The sequence below is a fragment of the Scomber scombrus genome, chromosome 3 (assembly GCF_963691925.1).
Source record: "Scomber scombrus chromosome 3, fScoSco1.1, whole genome shotgun sequence".
NCBI classification, from domain to species: domain Eukaryota; kingdom Metazoa; phylum Chordata; class Actinopteri; order Scombriformes; family Scombridae; genus Scomber; species Scomber scombrus.
The window spans coordinates 19,099,910-19,117,652 of record NC_084972.1 but is presented as its reverse complement, the minus strand read 5'-3'; the positions used below and the strand labels follow the sequence as shown (position 1 = coordinate 19,117,652).

The following is a 17,743-nucleotide window of genomic DNA, read 5'->3' as shown; positions in this document are numbered from 1 at the left end:
TAAAACTGTTCACCACAGCGTCCCAGACCTAAAGCAGGTAGAAGTGGAATTGTGTCATTTTGTTATAGACAAGTAGAGTTATCTTTTTTTATCTTCATAACAATACACATCATCTTGCAGCAAGAAAAAACAATAATCACCACATAATTTAAATGTTATTTTGGGATAATAAGGTAACTGTCATTACAAAAAATAAAGGAAACAGATGAAAATTGGGATAATGAGAATTAAGTTGAGATTGTGCGATGATGGGACTGTCACTGCTGCTCTAGGCATCTGCTGAATCAGTTCTTGATTAGTAATCTTTTCGCTGCAGTTGCATGAGTGGGCTTAATTTTCCTTCTTTGTTTCATTCAATAATTCATTTTTTTAATCCCTTTTTGTCTCCAGTTGCTGTTCTTCTGAAGGACGACTACTTTGTAAGAGGTGCTGGGCTGCCTGGGCGTTTTAAGGCTGAGAAGATGGAGTTTCACTGGGGCCAGAGTAATGGATCAGCAGGCTCAGAACACAGCGTAAATGGCAGAAGGTTCCCTGTAGAGGTAAAGCATCCTGTCGCTACAAGCCGTTATGACAAATGTGCAATATGGGGCCTCGAGGGTCGATGCTGAAAGCGAGAGAATCGGCAAGTTACTGTGGTGTTTAGATAGATGAGCTAGAGAGCAACAACCTATAACTCCTCATGAACTATTTGTGTAATATCTTGTCAAGCAAATAGATATGTAATTATTGAAAATGCTGAAGTATTTAACTGAGGCCATTAATACCAAGATGAAAGTTAAAATGCACTTTTGCTTGCTGATCAGGCTGAATCTGATTAATATCTCAGTCTTTACAAGCTCATTTTTTGCAGACTTGGGGCAGCATATCCATACTTCCCATTTCAAGTCCAATTTCACTTCATCTCCAAGAATCTGCTGGTTTCATTGCTGAAGGCTGTTCAGACCACTGGAGGAAGCTTTTTTTCTTTTTTTTTGTTTCTTGAACTATATAGAGAGGATGCAAGCTAAATAATAATGAATAATAAATAAAAAAGTTACCTCGAGGTAAACTCAGACTTTCAAAGGATGCTGAAATGGATCCACTCAAAAGTCAAATTAAACTAAAATAAGTTTCTTTCATAAAGTAAACTACCTCATTAAAATGTGGCTACAGTATTTCTTTGTTTTTAATTGATTCAATGCATTGTTTATAGTTAGTTTTGCAGTATTGTAAACCTTAGAGCTTAATAGACATACATATTCCTGAAGGGCATAACTGATCATTTTAAAGGGGAACAACAAAGATTTGACACATAAAAGTCAGTTTCTTGCCAAAAACAACAACAATAAAGCAGAAACAACTGAGAAGGTAACCTCTGATGATGTCTTCAAATGATGTCATCAGGGGTTATCTCAGCTTGGGCTTGCATTACATAGTGGGGGGGTGTGGAGTTTGAAAGGAAACTTGTGGGTATTTATTAGGCAGTCTAACGATAAGGCTCCTTTTGAGTTGTAGTATGGGAAATATAGGATTCAGACGTTTTTGGAGCATACCCCAAATGCTTCAAAGGACTAAAAGTTGGGAAATCTGAATATTTGCTGCTTTGATTTTCAGTGGCATGGAAGTGCAATACAAACTTACCAGAGTAGCCCTTAAAAACTTTTAGAGTTTTTAAGTTTTCTAGGACAATAAAATGCTTCAAAGTTTTGCAAAATCATTGTTCACCATTATCAATAATGAATCATATCTTATATATTATATTCTTTTTTTCCATTCAGTAGCAAGGTTACCACTTCAGTGCAAGCTGAATCAAAGATGTTGGGGAAACATGAAGTTCTGTAGAAAAGATTAAATATTTTGAAAAGAACATTGAAAAATAATTTTGTTACTTTTCTTGCTCCAAACATGTTTTTTTTTTTCAAGGTTACAACACTGTTCTCAAGACTAAAGCAACAAAAGGAGAACAGACTGCGAGTAATAAAGGAAAGCAGAAAATAAGAAAGTAATGAACATCACCGACTCTTGTAACACAGATATAAAGGGTATTACGTGTGAAGCCTTTTGGTATTATTTATTCTGGCCCGTGGATTAAAGCAGAAATCCCACTCTTTTAATGTAGTGCAGGGAATGAGTTTTAAGTGCCTTTCAAATGTTAATCATTCACAGTGCCATTACCATTCATTACCTAAAACAATGGCACAACAATGTGTCATACTTTTACATTTTGTGGTGGTTATATAAAATGTTTTTACCCCCTTTATACTGTCATATGTTTAATAATTAGTGTAAATATAACCATGCATGAACACAGGAAATGGTTGTTAGTGTGCCTCACTGTCCTATCTCCAAACACGCAGCTAGAGTCCTCCTGTGTTTGTTTTTCGGCCCTGTTCCTTGGAGCCCTCTCTGCAGGCACGGCTTTTGATGCTGAATGGCTGAGTATTGTAATTAGATTTATTTTTTCACCACATCATTTCGTGTTCATCGTAGTGTTAAAGGGCACCGGATTGTATACAGCCATTATAAAGCTGTTGTGCATATGGTTCCTATGATAGTGTGCTTCTAAACGCAGTAAGACAATGGAATTCACTTTAATGACCAATTTGGGCAGCTATTAGAAAAAGCTGAGAAAGAACAAGAAAATGTAACCCTCAACATACATAATTTGATAGGTATGAAATATAGATTTGTAACACAGCAGGTTTTTTTGTGTAATCCAAGGTTTGTGGATCGACCTCTGTTAAAAATATGGGTCTTACACATAATGTGTTTGAAAGAATGATGCTCTTTTCATAAGGAACATCATGATTTGTAAATACTGAACCATTCTTTGTCATTTTTTGTCATGACAGTTGAAAGTGCAGTGAGACAGGAAGCAGAGGCAGGGATAAGGTTTGACATGCAACAAAGGTTTTGCTATTTTTAGGGATGCCTGTTGGTGCTTATACATTGAATTTGTATATATTTTGGTAAGAGGCTGACATCTTAAACTGAATGCAACTGAATGCATGGTAGCGATTGTGAATGGAGCGTGGCCATTTTGGACGTGAATATTTTTCATAACTTGAAGGCACAGTGACCCTGTTCTTGTATGATTTATTCTCTTAACATATATGTCAAGGGTAATCAACAGACAGGATTGACTCAACATACAGTATGATTGGAATTAAAGTTTTATAAATAACACCATAGAGAAGTATTATAAGAAATTAAAGCTCTTCCCTGGGGTCGTTTTTGTTTGCCTGCAAAATGATGCCTTGAAAGATCATACTTTTTTAAGACGATAAGAATAATAAAAGAGCTGTACCACCTGCAAGGCTATCATCATTACGCATAAAATACAGGTTATCCCACACAGCTATTGACTTTCAGTAACAGATGCTTCAACTATTAAGAGTAGAGTTTCAGCACAGGCAGAACAGAAAGGTCTGCTCACTAATGGATCTGCTGCTGATTGTTTTTCTTTACAAGGAGCCAGCATGATATTTGCACTGCTGCTGGTTAGCATTACCTACCCAGCAGGTAGGGACAAACCGTACAAAGTAGACTCTAGAAACAGTAGGCTCCAATAACTTCAGTTGTCGTAACCAGAGATGATACCTCATCAGCTAACACAAACCGAGAGCACGGTTCAGTGTGCAGAGTCATATTCGGTCTGTCCTTGTAGATGCAACTGTTAAATTCCCTACACGATAGCCAAAGACAGCTATCTGCCACCTAAAGTCCCGACAGTCCTGTAAACTGCAGCAGATGCACACGTAGTAAAACTAATCATGTCACAGTTTACAGGACTGTCGTAACTCAAAACAGCTTAATGTAGCCAGCTACCATCTATGTTGATTTTTGACTTAAAAACAACCTTTTTCTGCATATTGCAATACCTCTTTTTTCACGATTTGGACATTTTACACATCATGCAAGAACACAAATTTGAATTAATCAAATGAATGAATGACTTTTCCTAAAGCAAGTTACAAGAGGCAGTATTCCATCCAAATATCAGCAAAGTAAAGTGGATTATGAGATATTTCAAAATGTACATACTCCACACCACATATACAGAAACAGAGCACAGAGTGTGAAGGCCGCTTTTTTGAAAATGATTCACCTTATCAATAAGTCATGTATCAAACACGATGTATTATTTCACACTGTGGATCAGGAGGTGAAAATGAAATCAAATGAATGTTTGAAGGAAAATATGGTTATGCAGGATGTAGCCATCGGACATTTAACAATTCCATCCTGTAAAACGTGGCATTTTCATTTTTCATATTTATGCCTCGACAGAATTTGATGTATTTGAGATTATATTACCTCTGACCCGGTGTGTGTAGCACAGCTCTACATGTTTAGAAATGTTTGTGAATGATGTAGCCGGTGATATCATAGGTTGGCTTTTGTTTTGTTGTATATACGTTTTGTTCTTCGAGAGATGAGCAGCGTGACCTTGGAGGTTGAGCTCCAGGGCTTATTTGTCTCTGCTAAACAGAGACTGTTTTCCAATCTGCTGTCTAATTATCTCTCCACTGCAAACCAGTCACATTCAGCCCTGAGTTGCATATAACACATTGCATGAAGCATTCACTCTTACAGTGGGGAAAAAGTGTTCCCACCTACCCAGAAGCATGAAAACACACACAAATATAGTTCACACATGGGTACAGGGGGAAACGACAAATTCAATGAACTGTGTTATACCTTTGTAACATGGCCATGTGTAAAAAACCAAGGGGCTGCTCGGCCCATGGCTCCTGAGCTTGACATTAATCTAACCGCAGTCTTTTTCATGAGAGTGAAGTGGGGAAATCGATAGATGGACCACCTGTTTGCTCAAACCGCACAATGAAAAATGAAACAGTGGACCCCCCTCCCCTCCTCAGGGTACCATGGGGAGAGCTTTTCTAATAATATATAAGGGTGCCACAAAGGTTAGATTAATTATACATGGATTACAAATCACACCTTAGAAGGGTACTGGTTTGCACACAGTGCAGCTGACATATGAATAAGTGTCACAGTGGGTGTACGGTACAGTACATTTCTGAGAAAGAAAAGCACTGAAAGTCTTCTTGCAGAATAAACTTGGATGAGAGCACATAGCGAGAGTCTCAGATGAGTCACGGGGATAGAGCTGCTTCTTGTTCAGCAATAAGGCAAGATGTGTGTTTATGGTTTATTGACAACTGTCATAGCAACAGTAACACATGATCAACATAGTTAATATGTTTTTTAAATGGAGCCATTTGACAAGAGACAAACACTGTCAGGTTTTAAACATTCATATTAATGCTAAATGTCGTGTGTAACACTGCAACACTGACAGGAAAGATGAATTAAGGTGGACTCAGCCCCACTAGCATTAGATCAGTGTAAAAATTCAAATGTGCAAAACGGTTATTTTCAATGCAGCACAGTATATCTGCATTTACTGTCCACTGTCTTTTGCTGTCCTTTGTCATTGTCTTTGAAGTTCTTCTTGAAAATGAGTAATCTAGCACTTTGTAGGAGCTTAAGTGAAAGGATAAGGTAGATGCTTGTGTGTTAGTTTGGAGTGAGAGAATCATACTGCATTAAAAAAGACACATTTTGAATTAGTTCCTTTTAAGAAAATGCTGTTGCAGCACAGTTGTAAGGAATATATTAATAAAGGAAGAATACATTTGTGCTGCATCGATAAATCGAAGATCTCTCCTCACACACATGGACTTATTTCTTGCAGTGTTCTTGTTGTGCTTCAATATCTCGCATATCTTGGGAAATCATGCCAAACATGACTTTGTTTTTCACCTGTTTGTGCTTAAATGGAAGTTTGGGAATGCAGAGCAGATTTCATCACTTGTGTTTGCACTCACTTTGAGATGAAATACAAAAACACAAATTGAGGCCTGTAAACTAAATTCAGACAACAACGAAAAAGCTCAGGAGATGTGGACAACGTGAAGGTAAATTATGAAGTACAAATAAGGTTTTATTGTTGTTCAGTTTCATCATTCCTCCTTCTGGCTCCTCGCAAGCTGTCGTCCGTTATTGTTTTTTAAATGTGTCTTCACATAATTCTCACTACAACAGTATGATCAATTTTGTGCCAGCAAAAGCAAACATGCATGAACATGGATGTCTTGACACAGCTTGGTCACCTGTCTGTCCTGCTTAAAAATCAACAGCTTTCAGTGATGGACAAAGTTTAACTCAACAAGAGCTTTTGTGTCAGATCTCAAAAGCATACAAAAGTGAAATGAACCATGCAATCAAGTGATTCAGATCGCTTTTGGCAACATTTATTTTTATTGGCTGCTATGAAACTGTTTGATAATTGAATTGCATGTTTTCCAAAGTGTGCTGTTAACAAGAGCAGGTCACTGAGCCAATTTCAGTGAGTAAATGAAGCCTGAGGGGGCCAGCTTAATTGGGTAATGTAGTTAATAACATCTGAAGGGTGATGAATGGCCAGTGCTCTTTCTTGCTGAGTTCTCAGACAACAAATTAGTTCCATTAAAGGCTGCAGTTAAAGGAACTCCGCAGGAAACTGATTAACTGAAATTATCTGGATTGAGTCATTTTGTACCTGGTTTAAGCCTGTGGTACACATTAATGGAATGATCCTTATTTATATACTTACTTACTTTGACTTTTTGTGTCTGTTGTCAGCATAGCCAATTGCAGTCGGGGGTTTCTCGTAATTCCCTTTGAAAAAGAAAAAAAGGCAGGCATACCCTTTAATTAAATCAACATCTAGGACCCTTTTCTTATTGCCAATTAACTCGGTTCAGTGACATGAAAGGGTTTTTAAATTTAAAGAGGCTCGACACTGGGATGATGGACTCCCCAATTGCTACTTTCAGAATCAGTTGCTGATTTTGATCAGCATGACCATAATATGTCTGCTTCGAAATGAAAAATCTTTCGACAGGTATGATATATTCCCTGAATGATGGTTTTCACATTAAATCCACGCATTCTAGGCTATGTTGCGAAATCAGAAGCAGTGTTGTGGGTGAAATAAGGTAATTGTGAGCAATGATTAGAGGCTTTCCATTCTGTTAGATCTCATCACAGGAAAAGCACACGTTCCTACAGTTCTTCCGCTCATCTACTGTCTCTGCGAGGACAGTAGCCCTGAGGAATGGGATGCTGTATTTCTCTAGCATCCTCCAGGAGTGGCAGAACACAAAAAGAAATGACACAGATTATGGGAAATTTATGAGAGTGATAAATACACCCTCTTTTATGCCCCTCAAAACAGGTTTTCATCAGCTCCTCAGCAGTGTGTCCAAGTGATTGATGGTAGCATGGTTCGTTCTCCTTGTCCACTCCTCAAGCTGTGTACACTCTGTTTCCCCATCCCAGATGCAGATCTACCTTTACAATTCAGATGACTTCGACAGCCTCAGCGCTGCCATCAAGGAAAGACGCATCATTGCTGCCATGGCCGTCTTCTTTGAGGTAAGTATCGCAATGACCGAGAGTCAAGGCAAACGTAATCTGATGAAAACAAGACCACATGGTTGCACATAGAAGAACATTAAAAGGTGCTTAAAATTACCTCCTTCATATTCTCTCTGCAAAGAGTTACACAGCTCGTGAAAGACACCTCAAGAGGAATATGGCCATGGCGCAACTGTACGTTTAGTTATTGGTAGCATTACTTTGATGGGAAATATCCTTTTTCCATTTACTAATAAAATGATTATGTACATAAATTGTACTTAACAACAGCTTGTAGAAATAGTTTACAAAACCAATAAGTAGAGTGAATAAATATGAAAAGAGAAAAAAATGGAATTGTCAATGATACATTTGTATTAGAAATTATCTTTGGCACCTGTGTTGTGATAGGAAAGTTTGTTTGGCTGCTGATTATTTTTCTTGTTCTGTGGTATATTTACTGGGATACTACAAATTGTCCCCTGAAGGTCTGAGCAGATAGCTGCTTAATGGACAAGAATGGTTCTAATTCCTGTTAACCGTTAAAAAAAACAAAAACAAAAAAACCCCACACGATTTATGAACTATGAAAAAGCACACACCAGCGGCAACAAGTTCAGGGTCTCTCTCGCTGTTACAATCGTAATTTATATTAGCAGTGTCTTTGCAATTGATGACAGGTGATCAAAGCGCGCTAACATTCAACTTAATAGTAAAGGGTCAGCTCTCAGGCAGAGGCAGGCTGGAATGGGGACACAGGTGTTTTTAATGTAGGTCTACTCTCAGACAGTGATGAACCATGTGTGCACGAGGACCTAAATGCCTCCGCTGGGTTCCGACAGCCCAATTGCTTACTGCAATTAGCATCACCATATGCAATCCGCTGAATAGCAGTTTACAGTGTGAGGGTTTGAAAGCGGGCACACACACATTGGCTCAGATTTACTATTTCTAATCAATGAGATGACTTCTTCCTGTGCTCCCCAAAGGCCTATTAGTGGCCTCTAAGGTGTGCATATTATCCACATTCAGCATTCAGTTCCATGCAATTATTCTCCTTGGACTGACCTGAATTAATGTTGAGCAAAGGAAGATTGGTCCCTGCATCCCAACACAGTTTTTGTCCAGTCTTGTTTCTTTAAGTATTTTATAATGTGGGGATGAACGGTATTGTCAGTCATCAGTGACAGCAAATAATTAACAGTAGGTCTAACAGATAAGGAGGGGCTCAACAACTGTGTTAGTCCCCTGGAGACAGTATAGCTAATGGCCAAATGGTCTCATGGAGTTTTGGAGGTCACACTGGATAGCAACAAGCTACAGAAGCCTTAAAAAATGTATTAAATCATCAGATGTCTTCAATGTCACATAAAAACCTAACCATCAAAACAGAAACAGACTGCAAGAAGCAATGGGTAAATAGTGTATATTTGCAGTGTTGTATACTAAGGTGATGTTGTATAATACAGAATTGGAAATGAAGTGTGATGTTACAGTGTGAAATTTAATTTATATTTTCCACAAAGTAGAATTAACAATAGGACAAAGTAAAGATATTACACACACACACATACACACACACATACTATGACTATATATATATATATATATATATATATATATATATATATATATATATATATATATATATATATATATATATATATATCTGCACAAAAAATGTTACATTATAAACATGTACTGTATGTATGATTTAATATTCGTTGCAGTGCTACTAGATTAAATTGTATTTGCATTGCAGAGATGTTCCTCTTATTCCGTCCAGCCCAGGTATTTTGCTCATATTGAGCGTCTTTAGTTGTTATGTCAGATGATGATTATACTGGTCTTGTAATCCCTTTTTGTAATCCCTTGTCTCTGGACATTTCCTGCAGCTGGGGCAAAAAGACAATCCAGCTGTGGACCCCATCATCCAGGGCTTGAAAAGAGTAGTGCATCATGGTAAGTAATGGGAAAGTAACTCCCATTACAAACTCTTGCTGCTTTATATAGAACAATTTGATTGTAAGTACAGTATGTCATGTGATGAATGTATTTACATATGTCTGCAAATATTTATATAGATTTATTATTGTTTGCATCTCGCCACAGTTTGATTTGTTTAATTATTGTCCCCTGATTTTTTGTTCTTTTTTCTTTAGTCCTGTTATGCGAAAATCTCCACTGAAAGATTACTCTAGGAATTAAGTTGATGTGGGATATTAAACAAGCAATTCTCCCTTACAAATCTCTCCAGCAGTGCTGTAGTTGATGTTTTGGTGGATCCTAGAGGTAAATTCTACATGACAGCGCAGACATGGCGCTCCTCCCTGCCTCCAGAGAATAAAGATTGATGCTCTTGTATTCTACTGCACTGGGCTTCATTCTTTTAATCGCAAATTAGTCTAAACACAAACTATGAGGAGAGTTTAACTTCAAAAGGAGACAAATTCTGCAAGGCACCACCTCTCCCTCTTGCTTGTTTAGCTCCATAGTGAGAGACCTCCAAGGAGCTTCACTCAAAGAGACAGAACTATTAATTGCATCCGAGCCTCAATTAGACAACATTCTGTTCTCTGTCTGATTCAGATCTACATGTACAAGCCACCATGGACCTTGGCTCTTGCAAAGGCTCATATTTACATTGAGACTATTAATGTCTTGTGTTGTATGCCCTACCACAATTCTTCATGGTCTTAAATTACCGCTGTTGTGCTGGCTTCACTGCGTGCATGACTTATGCAGACCCTAAGCAGATGTTTTAGCATGACTGTGTAATCCTTTACTGCAGCTGGGGACACAGCAGCTCTGTTTATATGGACATGTTTGACTTGCTTTACAACCTGCTGCTTGACGGTCTTTATATGAGCATAATCATGTACTGACAAGGACATGGATGAGGATATAGTGAAGCACTGAGTAACTCCTTACACCCATGCCATTTTCACAAGACTGGCGCTGGGCTTCATTGAGTCTTTCTTAATTACTCACTATTTGTGCTATCTTGAAGATGGACAACGTGCACTTTCTCTCTCTCTCTCTCTCTCTGTGTGTGTGTGTGTGTGTGTGTGTGTGTGTGTGTGTGTGTGTGTGTGTGTGTGTGTGTGTGTGTGTGTGTGTGTGTGTGTGTGTGTGTGTGTGTGTGTGTGTGTGTGTGTGTGTGTGTGTGTGTGTGTGTGTGTGTGTTGATTCTTGGGGGGGAAAAAATATTTTCACAGCTTTCCAAATGAGCAGGAAAAAGTGAACAACCATAAGAAAAAATCTCAACTAGCAACCACTAGAGATTCTTTAAAAGCATGGGTGAATTGGCCGCAGAATCAGAAAATGGGTCACTTTGTTCAAGGATATTTTCTAAACTTTAAATCTCATTCAATTTACTGCAGTGGATAACTTGCTACTTTATAACTAGCTTCTTAATTGGCCTGTTATCATCAGGGAGGCTGTTTCACCTGCAGTTTTCATTTCACAGAGGTATTTAAGCTCCGCTGTTCTTTTGTTATATAACTCAGATGAAGCCAAAATATATTGGTTTTTACTGGATTATTCTATGAATCTTCTTCAGTCTGCAGTAGTGGCTGAACTTTTGGAATCTGTCTGCTGGTTTTTCAGTTGACCGGTCCACTACTTTAGTCCAGACTAAAATATCTTAACTATTGGATGGATTGCTATGTGATTTTGTATCCACAACCACAGATGAATCCCAATATTGCTTTGGTGGTCCCCTGACTTTTCCTTTAGCACCAGCATGCATTTTCCATATGTGTTTTTGAGAGAAATGTCATGAAATTCAGGAAAGGCAATCATGCCCCCATTTTTTGTGAACAGTTTCATTCATCTAATACTCTGGTTTATGACCAAATATCTGCCAAACTAATGATATTCCAATCAGCTGTAATTTGTGTTTAGTGCTAATTAGCAAATGCTGGCATGCTAACATGTTAAACTAGGATGGTAAAAATGGTGCAGTACATGTTAGCATTGTAATTGTGATCATGTTAACATGCTGATGTTAGCGTTTAGCTCAAAGCACACACAGAGCTGCTAGTATTGCTGTAGTGACTTAGGCTTGTTTAATGTTTTCTCTCTGTGTTGTGCAGCCACACAGATGTTCGTGCTAACACCAGTATTTCTCTTCTCCGTGCTGAAAGGGAGCAAGTGTGGGTGTGGTGTTTTTTTGGACTCTCTTCCTGCTGGTTGCTAAATGCTCCTCTCTCCCCCCCTGTTAGGGTGGTTGGTTTTCCACTAGCTCGTTATCCCACAGTCATCCATCCATCAGCATCTCGGCAGCCCATGAGCGATAGGGCACGTACACTGTCTGAAGACTGGGAGAAGAAAGGCTGTGAATACTGAATTTGACTCTGAGTACAGATGAGGCATGGGGGCGAGGCTTCCAGTGGCCAGAGTAGCCATATCAAAATGGAAACCACACCCTCAAGCTGTTTTTTTTCTTGTTTTTTTTTTTTTTTTGGAGGGGGGGTGGTTCTTTCTTTTTGAGATAAGGTCATGAGTTGTTAGAGATTGGATGTGACATAAACTCAGCTTTATTTGGGTTTTTCACATCATAATGAGAGGGGAAAAACACACCCACTTGCAGAGCCCACACAGTGTATTTGCAGGAGATAAAGGGATCTTCCTCTGGGTCACAGGCTGATTCCTGTTTGTTTTTGGTTTACACGATCTTCCCTGCTACTGATCAAAGGATACAACAAATTCCAGTAATCATCTGGATCTGTCTTAATCCCCGTGGCCCATGCCACAGTTGTTACATGGAGCAGAACAGGCTACCACCCAGCCTCAGATCAGCTGTCAGTGCTTGCCATTTTATCTTACTCCTGTCCCTTCGCTCCTCTATCTCAGCCCATCCGAGTACAGAGATCTGGCCAGAGTGATAACAAGTGGAGAGGCTTTTAATCCTGCCACCACCATTCCACTGGTGGAGGTTTCAGGAAAGCAGTTAAAATGCCACAGGGAGAGTGAAATGAAATGACCTTGTAAAAAATCGGTGTAAATGTGACTCTTAGATATGCAGGATTTGTATCTTTAAAGAGTAAAAGATAAGGTATTTTTATAGTTGTGCAGAAGACTTTTTTGTGTACTGTCACGTTTTGATCCCATGCTCTTCTATTTTACCTAGAAAAGGAGACCAACCTCAGGTCATTCATCCTGAGGGATCTGCTGCCGTCATCAGTGGACAGTTACTACAGATACACGGGCTCTCTGACCACGCCGCCCTGCAGTAAAGTAGTGGAGTGGATCATCTTCTCCAGGCCTGTGTATCTGTCCCAATCACAGGTGCGTTAAGTCCACACACACACACACACACACACACACACACACACACACACACACACACACACACACACACACACACACACACACACACACACACATGCCTGGACAGCTCTATTCTCCATGTACAGTCAGATCCCATTTTCACACAGTCAGTGGATCACTTGCTGTCACATAGTGTTGACGCACAAGCAATTTTTCCCCTCATCTACCTCTCCTCTTTCTTGCTTTTACCTCGTTCCTCCTCAACTCCTCTTTATATGAAACCATAACTGCCCATAGAGTGGATGATTAAGCAGGAAGGGCGAGCCAGTTACTGGCCTTTGAGTGATAGTAAGTGTGAGACAGCTCTTATACATATATCATGCCATTGGTTGGAGGCTATGAGTTTCAAACCACATAGACAGTGGTTTTCATATGATTAATGTTTTTCAAGTTCATTAATTAAAATGATTGAAGTAATGGTTTAACATTTTTCATGAAAATTATAGCATATAGCAACACTTATCCATGTGCTTTACAATAACTTGCCTACAACTGCTTTTGCCTTTTTGTGATTTTGAGAGATAATGTATGCCAAATCATGTCCCACACTTTTTGCTGATCCCATACACAGTGCTTTGCTGCATCTTTTATACATACAACTCTTGGGTTACCTAGCTGCATATCCTCCAGAGCGTTCTGTGCTATAGAAACATGCAGGGCTCAGTGGAATTTCTATCAACCTGCAGGAGGACAAATCTTTTGTTCTGAAATGACTTCTGCTGCAGGAGTATTGACCACCGCCACAATGTTTGTGACGCTCACGGATAGTCCTTTATGAACCTGTAATTCATTTCTGCAAGCATGCATAGCACACATTGATTTCACAGTATCTGTAATGTGTAGTCATTACTGCACGCGGCAGGAGATCATTCATGGCGATCAATGGCCACAAATTTGCCTCATTGAGAAGTTACAACTCGGTAGGTAGCCAGGATGATGATTGAGGTCCGTGCCTGCTGGTGCCTGTGGTGTGAATGTTTCTTTCAAATACTGCGCTCCAGTTGTTAACAGTCAGCTACCAGCAAGTGGCTTACAAATGCAGTGCTGCATGATAAAATCTTATTCAACACACTGTACGTGTGTGTGTGTGTGCGTGTATGTATGTGTATATATATATATATATATATATATATTTCTTTTTTTTTTTTTAATTTATTTTTTTTAATTTTTTTTCTATAATAATAATAATAATTATGATGATAATAAAAATAATGATAATTTTTTTAAAGCAGCTTTCAAACAAGAAATGCAGCTCAAAGTGCTTTACAACATCATAACAATATAACAGCTATTGTATTTTTGTCCATCCAGCTGGAGGCCTTTTACTCCATCTTTACAACAGAACAACAGGATCACGTCAAGTCTGTGGACCACCTGAGGAACAACTTCCGGCCCCTGCAGGAGCTGGACGACAGGAAAGTGTTTAAGTCGGCTGTGAAAGACGCATGGCAGAAAGATTTGACTGAAGTTCTGGGAAGCCCTCATGGCACCGAGGCTTCGAGAGGTATTGTAAAGCTACATCTGTAGTCATTTGTACCATCGCACTACCCTGACTGGTTTAACCCAAGGAGCTCCTGTAATTATGATTATTACTTCTCATTAGTTCTTGTGAATTAAGCCTAAATTCTCAGAGTAGTAAGAGTTTGCTTTAAACTACTGTAAGAGCATGGCCATTATAAGTTGGTATTAGTATTACTTAATATGTGTAGGCTAAGGCTATGCATAAGGTCAGCAAACACCACATCATATTCAAAAGCTATCCAAAATCATACCCACGATTGTGACACAAGCTAGCTAGTTGATTAATATTTTAAATTTAGCTCTTGTACTTCCCCCAAAATTTGTCCTAATTGGGTTCCACAGTGGTCCAATATTGCTGTCATACTAATATAGAATGAATGTGTCAAAGTAACATGTCCTTAATTATCAGTGTATTTATTTAAATAAGATTGATACTATCAGAAAGCTAGTGTCTTCAAATATAAATTTAATTTCATGGGACTTGTATTTCTTGTGGTACTCCTGTGATTTGGAACAGATGCAGAGGATGTTTATGTTCTCAACCCCATGTAAATCTGCCTCGTCCATAACAAATAAATGATAGATTTGGCCACTACCACATGATTTTTTTCACTAAGACTCTTCAGTCTTCAAGCACTATTTTCTTCCTGGCAAAAAATCATGTAGGCTGCAGTGAAAATTATTAATGAGAGCTTTGATAGCACTTTGCGAGCAAATTCAGGAAGCTCATTGAGCAGCTCAGCATGGAGACCCATTCATGGCACGCAGCTTAAATCAGAAGGTCAGTAAATAGAATAGCACCATAGAAGGTAATACCTTTTTTGGTACGGTAAAATCACTGACAGAGCAGATTCATAAGTGATTAAAATCACCAGAATAATGGGTATAATTCAAACTTCAGGAGCTCTTTGGGTAAAACTTGTCCTGTGAGAATGCAGCTCATCATTCACTCAATGTTACGACTCACTTTTATATCAAAGAACATATTACCAAGCAAAGACCTCACGCAGGGTTTGATAATGGCATTTTTGTTCGTCTTTCTCGTTTATATGTGCATCTTGCAACGCTTGCTTTAACAGAACAGTACAGGAACTATGGAGACTAATGAGAAAGGCTGCTGCTACTTAAAGTGGTGTTGTTGGTGTCTGGCGGGGAGAATTGATTGGGAATGCTTGTGATGAAGTTGGAGCACTCTAACGGGGCCTGATCAGCAATCATCATTAATATGTGGCACAGCTAAAATAGACCCATACAAATTAAGTTGTGAAATTGCTTTTGTGGTATTATGTCAGTAGGCACAATGAATGGGGACCAGTGTTTCTCCATTTTTTCTTTCCTGCTTCCCCCACCCTCTTGCTCACTGTTTCTTTGTGTCTCTCTATTTCTATTACTCTCTTAAAATGTAAGAATCCATACTTAAAGGGAGGCTTTGGGAATTAACATTGTCACTCTTATCTTAAGCGTTGACATCTGTCAAGGTTGTGTGAGGAGGGATATTCATCTGAGTGCAGTAATTGATGACTTGGCCTGTAAATGTTGTGAGAGCCAGCGCCACACCTTAATTCATCACTCCAGATTTTACAGCCATGGAAGTTGTTCGACCATTACAGATGCATAGCTTTGTATGGTGCAGATTCATTGTTTGTCCGGTAATAAAGCTGAAATATTTAGTGCAGTATTTATTTGTCTATAATATACATCTGCAGTAGGGGTGGGTATTGGCATGAACCTCACGATACGATACGTATCCCGATACGATACATATCACAATATTGCGATCTAAAGAGTTTATGTATTTCAGATTATATTGATTAGAGGACAAATTGAGTCAAATCCATTTCATTCATAACAGCTATTTTTTATTTCAATGAATGAAACATTAACAATATTTGTTTTATTTCTTATTTCTTACAGCTGAAACACTGAGCTGAAAACTGAAATAAAGTGCACAGTAGTTTTTCACAGTATGAAATCTGAACTGAAGTTCAAATGAAAAGAAAATACCTATGTGCATGCAGTAAAAAAGTATAATAAAATAACGTGCAGAATAGCCCTTTTGTTCCTCTAATCAAAATAAATAATAAAGTAAAAAAACATAAACATTCTGAAATGGATAGACCTAAAACTTGTACTTCACTTGGTTTAACCGCTTTCTTCACCTCTTCATACATCGCGGGTACAGCTGTGTCCACCATGTACCCTCGTTGTGGTATCTTGAAACGTGGCTCTAAAGTGTGCAGCATCCACCTGAATCCAGCATTATCAACGACGCTATAAGGGAGTAAATCCTTACAGATAAAGTGCACAATCGCCTCTGTTATGCGCTGTGCGCGAGGTGAAGTGGAGGGCAAAAAGTTGTGCAGCGTCGTCTGGCTCGGTTGAGGTTTTGGCGGCTGCTTCAACACCTCAGCGTGGTGTCTCAAGAGATGAACTCGCAAGTTTGTTGTGTTTCCACAATATTTTACCCGCGCGAAACAAATTCTACAGACAGCGTTGTCTTTGTCGAGCTCCCTTTTTTCTTTGTTTTTCATTTGGAAGCCGAAGTGCTTCCACACGTCGGCTTTAAATTGCGGTGGTGTTATCAAGTTATTAGCCATTTTGATCGTAAATAAGCAGCTTCCTCTAGCACAGAAATGCATGCACCACACAGCAGAGTGGCTCTTAGGCGCCATCTACCGGACTGGAGGCAAAGAAACCCTACTGTATTCACAGCGCGTCTTAACACCAATCAATCATTATTTTAACAAAGTATCGATATTTGGAGTTGAACAAATCGATATTTTATCGGCCAGCAAAGTATCGCGATATATTGGTGTATCGATTTTTTTACCCACCCCTAATCTGCAGGGTAAAAACCTTTTTGGTCTCAGAGACAGATTCAGCATAGCTCTGTTTATTTGGTTAATGGTGATATTGGTGATAGAGCTTAATTGTGACTCTAAAGTGTTAGAAAATAATGAAAAATCAAAATGTCTTGATATGGCACGATATTGATTCTAAATTGAAAATCGAGTTGGAAATATATTGACAGATTTGAACTTCCTGGATCAATAACTCAAAAGCGAAATGTTGTTAAAACACAAACTACACCTCTTTCCTATCGCACTAGAGTAGGCAACAAGCTACAACCTAATCTTCACTTAAACAAAGCCGTTCTTTGAGCTGGACTAACAACATTGATGTCTATGTACAGCCAGCTGTTAGTTTGTTGCCAGTTGACTGGTGAAATAAGTTATTGTTATTACATTTTAAATTAATTATTTAAATTTGACCATATACCCTTAGTGTGGTACATTCCAAAATAAAATAAAATAAAAATATGGCAGTTATAACAAACTCGATAATCATCTCTTTAAAGAAGAATTCGAAAATCTTAACGACAGTTGTCAGGGCATAAAATTAATGGTCTGTGGATCTTTACAGATTAAAACTTATGTCTAACAATGGAATAACTGTCCAAAAAAGTGAGAATCAATTAGTA

General features: G+C 38.6%; 1 protein-coding gene across 1 annotated transcript in view; it reads left to right on the top strand.

Annotated features, from left to right (window-relative positions):
• The window catches only part of ca16b (carbonic anhydrase XVI b), a 113,368-nt gene that overhangs the window by 69,014 nt on the left and 26,611 nt on the right, over positions 1 to 17,743 (top strand). The window contains exons 4-8 of the mRNA XM_062415420.1: positions 391 to 539; positions 7,330 to 7,425; positions 9,303 to 9,369; positions 12,542 to 12,699; positions 14,053 to 14,245. Of these exons, the coding sequence (XP_062271404.1) occupies positions 391 to 539; positions 7,330 to 7,425; positions 9,303 to 9,369; positions 12,542 to 12,699; positions 14,053 to 14,245 (663 nt within the window). The remainder of the gene's footprint in view (positions 1 to 390; positions 540 to 7,329; positions 7,426 to 9,302; positions 9,370 to 12,541; positions 12,700 to 14,052; positions 14,246 to 17,743) is intronic.